The sequence below is a fragment of the Micromonas commoda genome, chromosome 1, assembly GCF_000090985.2.
Source record: "Micromonas commoda chromosome 1, complete sequence".
Classification (NCBI taxonomy): domain Eukaryota; kingdom Viridiplantae; phylum Chlorophyta; class Mamiellophyceae; order Mamiellales; family Mamiellaceae; genus Micromonas; species Micromonas commoda.
The window spans coordinates 1,631,931-1,640,593 of record NC_013038.1 but is presented as its reverse complement, the minus strand read 5'-3'; the positions used below and the strand labels follow the sequence as shown (position 1 = coordinate 1,640,593).

The window sequence follows — 8,663 nt, the reverse complement described above, 5'->3', positions numbered from 1 at the left end:
GTAAGCGTCGTCCTCACACGCACGCCACTTCTGAATGAGACACGACGCTAACGCGTTATCCTAGGAGGCGGTGGTCGACGTCGAAGTTGACCGACCGTCGATGAAAATTCAGCTTCAAATCTAAACTATGTGCACTTCTTCATCGAAGCTGCATCGATCAAATCGTCTAAAAAACTTCGTCCCGAACCAGCCGACCGCGTCGTCATTTCTGAGTCATAAACCGTGGGTCATTCAAAAGGGAGGCACTTACGCAATAAATAGGCTAATAATACTCTAATAATATTTCTAATAATTAACTCCTTTATTATTTATTACCTGCACTACATTACAGTAGTGTCATGGAATATTAAGATTTCTCCTGCCTCGTTCGTCTCGAAATGTTCCTGGCTTGGTCGACACCATTGCCGCTGGAATTGCGGTAGGAAGCAACGCAGCAGTGTATGCTGATGGGGTTCCGGTGATCGCGATGTCGGAAATATCTCCCCTGCACTCAGTGTCTCCAGATTTTTGTGTAACTCCGGGCGCCCGTTCATGCCAGCTTCAACTCGCTGAAGAGTTCGAAGACGCACAAATTTGGAGAGAAACAACCTGGCTTAGAAAGGCAGGCAGTAAACGAAAACATGGCTCGAGTGGCAGTTCGTCATACACGGTAAATGCGCGTGAGCGTGCACTCGATACTTACACAAGTAGCCAAATCGGCACAGACATCGACCAAACGTTGAAATACACCGAACAATTTGGCCTGGAGTTATGCTCTAAAGCTTCCTTGAAGGAAGATCATGCCAACCGACCACTGTGGATCTGCTCCGACGGCCGAATTTTTCTTGAATCATTTTCTGGAGTGTATAAACCAGCCTACGACTTTCTGATTTCGGTCGCTGAACCTGTGTGCCGCCCTGCAAACGTGCACGAGTATGTCTTAACGCCGCAATCCTTATACGCCGCAGTTTCCATTGGATTAGAAACAGCTACCATCATTTCAGTTCTGAATAGGTTGTCCAAGACTCGGCTTCCTGCAGATATTTATTGCTTCATCAAAGCATGCACGACCAACTATGGCAAAGTCAAGCTTGTGCTCCAGCACAATCGCTTCTTTCTCGAATCTGATGAGCCGCGCATCCTTCGTGAACTATTGTCTGACGATATTGTGCGCCAATCCAGAGTGATGCCGCCGAAAAACAAAACCATGAACATGGAAATTGAAGAGTTTTCTGTGACGCATGCTTTGAAAGACAAGGCCGCTTCCGCTGTCACTCTCGCAGTGTTTGAAAAGCAAGGAGTTGACGCGACCGAGGAGACTTTGCATGGAATAATGCAGAATACTTTAATGTTTGATGCAACGCAGGTGCCCGATTTCGGGTCATGCCGACACACCTCATCTTTTGAAATTATTGCGGAACGTGTAGAACACGTAAAGCAGCGTTGTTTACCTGGAAATCTTGGGTATCCGACTCTGGAAGAGTATGACTTCCGAAACGACACTCATAACCCTGATCTTGACATTGCCTTGAAACCAATGACCCACATACGATCATACCAGGAGAAATCTCTCAGTACGATGTTCGGTAATGGGCGTGCTCGATCTGGGATCATCGTCTTGCCCTGTGGAGCTGGAAAGTCTCTGACTGGTATCGCGGCTGCCTCCCGCATTCGTAAGTCGTGCATTTGCCTGTGTACATCATCAGTTTCCGTGGATCAGTGGGCAGCACAGTTCAAGCTATGGACCAATTTGAGTGAACTCGAAATAGTCCGATTCACATCACAAGTGAAGGAGAGCTTCCCTCCTCAAAATCAAGCTTGTGTTTGTATCACGACGTATAACATGGTCAGTGTAGGGGGTAAACGGAGCGAGGACAGTCAGCGGGCGTTGGCAGAGTTGCGTGGCCGTGAATGGGGCCTCATGCTGCTCGACGAAGTTCATGTTGTTCCAGCAGCAATGTTCCGCAAAGTTATAGGTATCACAAAAGCGCACTGCAAGTTGGGTCTTACTGCAACTTTGGTGCGTGAGGATGAAAAAGTGGAGCATCTCAATTTCCTCATCGGACCAAAGTTGTACGAGGCAAACTGGCTGGATCTGCAGCGTGACGGGCATATCGCGAATGTTCAATGTGTAGAGGTATGGTGTCCGATGACTGCAGAGTTTTATAAAAAGTATTTGTCAAACGATCTAGCCGCAAAACGTCAGATTCTATACTGCATGAATCCAAATAAGTTCATGACATGTCAATACCTCATGCAGTTCCATGAAAAGCAACGGAAGGACAAGATCATCATCTTTAGCGACAACATTTTTGCATTGCGAGAGTACGCAACTGTATTGCGGCGACCACTTATTTACGGGGAAACTTCGCATGCTGAACGCACGCGTGTTCTTCACGCTTTCAAATTTTCCGATGAAGTAAACACAATATTCCTTTCGAAGGTTGGGGACAATTCAATTGACATCCCTGAAGCAAACGTTATCATACAAATATCTTCGCATGGAGGCTCGCGTAGACAGGAGGCACAGCGACTAGGCAGAATCCTTCGCCCCAAGCGTATCGCAGCGCAGGCAAGTATATTGGAAGGCGCGGCTGGCGTCGGAGAACACAACGCATTTTTTTACTCCCTCGTCTCCACTGACACCGAAGAGATGTACTTTTCTACGAAGCGGCAACAGTTCCTAGTCCAGCAAGGTTACGCATTTAAGGTGGTCGCGAACATTTTTGATGAGAGTGTTGAGCATCAGCTATTATTTCACACGCGCGAGGATCAGATGGCTCTGCTCGAGAGGGTGTTACGGCTTGACGAAGTGGCTGCTGTGGATGAGGCTCTCGTCGAAGATGATGACGACATCACACGTATTGACATCGTTTCGGATACTGTGAAGCGAAGGGAAGAGTCGATTCTTGCTCTCTCTGGAGCTCAGGGAACGTATTTGGAATACCGCACGAGGGACGATGGAAGGGATCGTCGACTCACGTAAACTGATCACTATTTCTTTCACGTTCTCGTCACACTGTAAGCACAAGGCAGACATAATGATACGACAGCAAATGAAGAGAGAGTCATATATGACTATTCTAAATTAAATAATACCTTCGTATTCTGGATTTCAGGCAGCTGTGATGTGGACACCCCGGAGGGGAAAATTTTTCAGAACGATATTTTCAGAACGAAAATTTTCAGTTAATTCGTCATTCTTGAGTTAATCCTCCCATACGGTATTATTATTCGGCTAGCCGAAGGCTGCCGATATTACACGACCCCAACTTACGAAAATGTAACAATCACCTGGTATCGTTTATCAAGGTCGAAGGTCTATTCGTCCCATACATTGTCGACATTTTTGACACCATTAAATCAAGAACGATGGTCTAGCGCTACATATAGTTGTCGACATTTTCTACACCGTTAAATGAAGAACGACGGTCTATCCGTCTCATACATTGTCGACATTTTTGATTTTTTAGCTCGAGAATCTTGAGTCAGTGTCCCATATAGTTGTCACACTATGTTTACTCATATAAACGTGTATTTAAATAGGGTTTGATATTTACATTTACATATTTAAACGTATCTTACTTATTATTAATACGAACGATGTTAAACTATCTACGAATACGACAGTAATAATATCATGCTGTGTGTATAATATACGTATGCGCGCATCCCTCATCGGCTAGCCGACCACCCACAGGACGAACGATTCACACCTCACCGTCACTCGCACTCACGAACGGTTCGGCCTTTGGAGAATTATTATTATTATTCGGCATAGCCGAACTTACACGACTCCAACTTCCAAAATGTAACAATCACCTGGTATCGTTTATCAATGTTGATGGTCTATCCGTCTCATACATTGTCCACATTTTTGACACCATTAAATCAAAAACGATGGTCTATCGTTCTATGGACTGTAAACATTTTTGACATCATTAAATCAAAAACGATGGTCTATCGTTCTATGGACTGTCCACATTTTTGTCATCATTAAATCAAAAACGATGGTCTATCGTTCTATGGATTGTAGACATTTTTGACATCATTAAATCAATAACGATGGTCTATCGCTACATATAGTTGATGACATTTTCTTATTTTTAGCTCGAGAACCTTGAGTCAGCTGCTCATATAGTTGGTTCTTCCGAGGTACCTTCGCTATCGATCATCTCGTAGACTAACTAGCTATCTAGTCTACACACGTATATCAGACCTAGGGAGACGTGATTCGACCCAGCCATACCGGAAATACGAACTCGACCTCAGACTCCGTGCGCGTACGACGAAATCGCCAACTCCCGGCTATGCCGACCACCCACAGGACGAACGAAATTTCCCTCTCTCACTCGCGCTCACCAATCGACCACTCGTCCTTTGGAGATTTATTATTATTTATATTACTTTAATTTGTAACGAACGAACGAACGAACGAACGAACGAATAATAACGAATAAGGAACCTTCGTTTCGTACGTACCTTCTTCTAGCTAGCTAGATAAGTGTCAGCTGCCAGCTGGGCTTCAGTGCCGCTTCCCACTTTCCTTCACTAACGCTCCAGGACTGCTTACGTACTATCTGTTCGATTTACAACATTCGAGGGGGGATCCGCTGCTTTTGTCCTCTGGATTCTTCTGAGAGTCTCATGCCGATGAATTTCGCTTTCTCCGTTTGGCAAGCGACGCTTCTCTTCGCCGTCCTACTCGCGCAGGCGTCGACGATCGACGCGTGGGCGAGAGGTAATGGAGGGCATATGTCGGACCATACCCTCGAACAGGTCTCCGTGCGCGCGAGCGGCGAGACGGCAGCGGGGGACAGATTGCGGGGTGCCGTCAAGGAACGTGGACGAGATGGCTCTCAAGGAGACGGTCCTTTAGACCCAGCGACGATGAAGGCGCGGTGGGAGGCGGCAGCGCGTGGCTTTAATACGTACGTAGCTGTAGACAGGCGAGAGCCTGGCGAGGTCCATTCCGCCAGCTCTGAGCCGACGGAAGCGACTCCAGACGTCCTGAGTTTTGTCAAATCGTCGAACACCGAGGTTGGGACAAAGAGCGAAGATCCCACTGGCGAGAACGGAGCCCCCACTGGTGATGCTTTGACTGCTGTTGAAAAAGACGTCGCGGAGTTGCAAGCTCAGGCGGAGGAAGCTGCTGTTAAAGCGGAAAAGTTGGAAAAAACTTACCTTCACAAGTTTGGTCCAGTTTGGTCATCTGCGGATTTAATCATATTCTCGACCTACACATCTGGTCACGCGGAAAGAGACTTGAGAGCATTTGAAGCGTACGATGCTGGTGAAGATACGTATCAGACAGAAGCGGTGAGGCAGTACAAGATGATACAACGGTGGCAAAAAAGTGTCGTGGACGTGTTTGGGGTTCAGCCAATCATCTTTGGTGTCGACCAGAACGTCCATCCCACACCGACGAGCTGTGACGTGCTGAACAAGTGGAACTTATCGTGTACCAACGAGCCACGATATCCACATTTTACGAACGGTAATCAAGCTAGAAACGGTGGTCGGGTGGTGGCTGTAGATGCAAAACACTGGTATGCAAGTTACTTTCTTGATCAGGGAAAGACAGTTCTATTTTCCGATATTGACCTTGTGTTTTACCGCAACGGGAGAACTTTCGTCGATGCTTGCCCGGGATTGTGCATTCTATCCGACGATCAGACTACAGATGATAAATTTATGTTTACACTCAGCACTGGTTTATGGGCCGCACATCCAACGAAAGAAACGAAAGCGACGTTTCAGGACATGCTGGGCAGAATGAAAGAAGAAACACAAAACGAACAGGATTTATTCAGGCTAACCACCGAGCAACAGCCAGATGTGAAATCAAAAAATCAAACGTGGTTCCGCGTCTGGTCCAAAAGTGCTGTTTCAAATTTTGATGTGGCGATGGCCAGGAGAGCCAAAGGGCTTCCAGCGGGTTGCTCGGTGATTCATTTTGGCTACGTCTACGGAGCTGAGAACAAGAATAGGCTGCACGAGGCAATAAGTGAGTTCCCGGAGAGCCATGGGCTCTGCGCAAGCTTTGATGATTCCGTCACTGAAAATGTCTTCATCGCGCCGCCTTGACTGGACGCGCGTTTTACGTTCATCGGCGCGGCATGGTATTCTTGGGAAGGATATTTCTCGATTGGTTCAAATAACTACTGAAGGTACCTTTGAAGGTACGAATAATAATGAACGAAGGTACCTTCGTTCTTATAAACCAATCATTGGAGCTCAAAATGTAACCAAAAGATTACGGGATTTAATAAGGGTTAAAAGTTAGCTAAAAGAAAATAAGAGCACATCAAGCTTGCTCTAGCTACTCCGACGTGGAGCACGTCTTAGCTAGCAAGCTAGCTAGCTAGCTAGTCTACGAAGGTAATACTGACTCGCTTATGTTGCTCTTCATTAGACTAGACTATCATAACTAGGCTTTGCAACTGTGTAGCGGACCCAGCTCTTGCTCCAAATCTCCCCAGCTTGGCACATCGCCCATGATTTCGTTGATGAATCCAAACACCTCCCTGAACCACGTTTTCCGCGGTTCCTCGCTCAGTCGTGCACAGACTAGATTACGGCCATTTCTAGCGATCCTCCACGCAAGATCCGGATCTGCCTTCAGCATTCTAAAATTATGAAGCAAGTCGACCGAAGATTCGTCCAGGATGGGTACGTAGTGACGCCAAGGGACCAACTCGTCATCCAGCAACTGTTTGTACAACGGCTTTGAATAGAAAATCACAGTGTTTGAAGCAAATTTGCGCATCAGCCCACCGTCGCCGCCGAACCCATTCGTTGAGATCTCAAATGCATAGGAGGTATCGAATTTATCTTGTGCAATGGGATCGGCGACCGTTAAGTTCCAGCTGTCGTTCCCCACTGGATGTATGTCCAGCAGATCAGTGTGTTGCTCTGCGAGTTTCGACAAGAACTTTCTTTCGCACGCGTCAAACTGCTCACCGTTCCATAGGTTTCGAGCACCTTGGTTCCCGCACCTCTCCCTGAACCGCCCCAGTACCTTTTCGTGATTTCGCGTGTTGGCCCAATGCGTTTTGTTTAGGTTTTCGGTTGACGCGCAAAACGCGTCCAGCTTTTCGATGTGCCTCGCGTACGTCGGCATCAGAAGTTCGCGTTGTCGTTTCTTTCCCACGAGGTCATGGCGCTCGAGCCGGGACCAACTGAACAACGGGAACGTCAAATTCGGAACCCGAGGATCGAGCGTCGACCGCTCCTCGCTGTACCAACCTCCGTCTTTCAGGTGCATCAAGAAAACTCCGTCGCTCCCGCGTTCGTCGTCGCCGTTGCGCGCGAACGCATCAGCCCACACTGCTGCATGCGCCGGTTTCCGACGCCGAGAATCGTTCGCATATCTTCCTCGATCTGCAGCTGCGCTACTTCACTCTCCGCAGCCAGCCACCAGGCTGTTGTGTAATGTGCATTATATTCTCCCACTTTCGGTCCACCTCAAAGGAGTCCTGCGTTGGCAACCACGATTTTAAGCCTTCATCAGGCCCTTCATATGTACCCCCACAGTGTTTATTTAAACCCTTGATGCAGACAGGGTTCCCATCGACGTTTGTGTCCTCCACAATCAAATAGCTACCTACCGGCTTGACTAACGAGCTATACTTCTCCAACTGCTGCAAAACATGGCTCTTTGTGTGGTCTGCGTCGAGGAACACAATTACTGTCTTTGCTTTCGCGGCCTCGGCAGAAATGATACCAAATAGCTCTGGGTCCAGATCTCCATCACCTTTCTGGAGGTAAGTAACCCTATCCTGTATGAAAGGAAGTGACTTATAAAAGGTTGGGTCTCCAGGGTTTGCATGGTAATCCACAGTTATTACTTTGGCCTCTGGTTTTATGACACTCAGCAACATCGCGTAATAAGCAGATGCGCCTCCATTATATGTGCCACACTCGATGACAAGATCAGGCATGAGTTCATAAAAAAGTTCTTGGTACAGCCACATGTCTGTCGGGTATTTCTGCACATACTGCCCTAAGAACTTGACATTGAAGGTCCCAGCGCGCTCCTTGCCTGACTTGACCGCCTGATGATCGGGCATTCGGTTCCAGCCCTCTGCGAACCACAACTGATGTTGCAGCCTCCAAAAGTCCTCTAAGCTAGCGGGAACTTTCACATCGAAATCGCTCTGTGGCCATTTCACAACGAGCTGTTCAACAAACTCCGACCAGGGCTGGCATGTTGACCTTCCCAATTCCTTGACAACCTGAGGCTCACAGGCAGTAAGCTGCTGCGACGAATCCAGAAAACGCGGAGTGTTTTCAAAGGACCCTCTGATGAAGAAGAGGGCCAAAGTGATTCCCACAGTCAGGAACGCAACGTGGGCGGTGGAGAGTGGAGTTGAGGTAACCATGTGTTTTCGAAGTCTAAAACATGTACGGGACCAAGTAGCTAGCACCTACGAAGGTAACTTCGAAGGTACCTTCGTTCGTAAGTAGCTACTATCTAGAGCTAGCTAGCTACTGTAGACTGTTTCGGGTTTGGTGGCGACATCAATCAGTTTGGCAAATAATACGAAGGTACGAACGAAGGTACATACCTTCGAAGGTAATAATAATAATAATAATAAATAAATAAATAAATAAATAAATAAATAAATAAAGAGTATCCATAGTGATATTATCTAAAATAATTACCTTCGTACGTAATAAAT

General features: G+C 47.1%; 3 protein-coding genes across 3 annotated transcripts; 2 read left to right on the top strand and 1 right to left on the bottom strand.

The window, feature by feature from the left end:
* Positions 1 to 466: 466 nt before the first annotated feature.
* On the top strand, positions 467 to 2,965 carry MICPUN_77343 (predicted protein; the record flags this gene model as incomplete). The annotated part of the gene is made up of 2 exons (XM_002507662.1): positions 467 to 1,249; positions 1,319 to 2,965. The coding sequence occupies 2 exons, from the start codon at positions 467 to 469 to the stop codon at positions 2,963 to 2,965; spliced, it is 2,430 nt and encodes an 809-aa protein (XP_002507708.1).
* A 1,617-nt stretch (positions 2,966 to 4,582) lies between these two features.
* On the top strand, positions 4,583 to 6,427 carry MICPUN_113385 (hypothetical protein). Its single transcript, XM_002507661.1, has one exon. The coding sequence runs from the start codon at positions 4,627 to 4,629 to the stop codon at positions 6,064 to 6,066; it is 1,440 nt and encodes a 479-aa protein (XP_002507707.1). The 5' UTR covers positions 4,583 to 4,626; the 3' UTR covers positions 6,067 to 6,427.
* MICPUN_55450 (cephalosporin hydroxylase) lies at positions 6,220 to 8,363 on the bottom strand (the record flags this gene model as incomplete). The annotated part of the gene is made up of 2 exons (XM_002507267.1): positions 6,220 to 7,368; positions 7,400 to 8,363. 2 exons carry the CDS (start codon positions 8,361 to 8,363, stop codon positions 6,410 to 6,412), a joined length of 1,923 nt encoding a protein of 640 aa, XP_002507313.1. The 3' UTR covers positions 6,220 to 6,409.
* Positions 8,364 to 8,663: the final 300 nt, after the last annotated feature.

What these genes read in the sequence shown, in the direction of transcription:
- MICPUN_113385 (XM_002507661.1), top strand. Translation starts at nt 4,627, where the DNA reads ATGCCGATGAATTTCGCTTTCTCCGTTTGGCAAGCGACGCTTCTCTTC.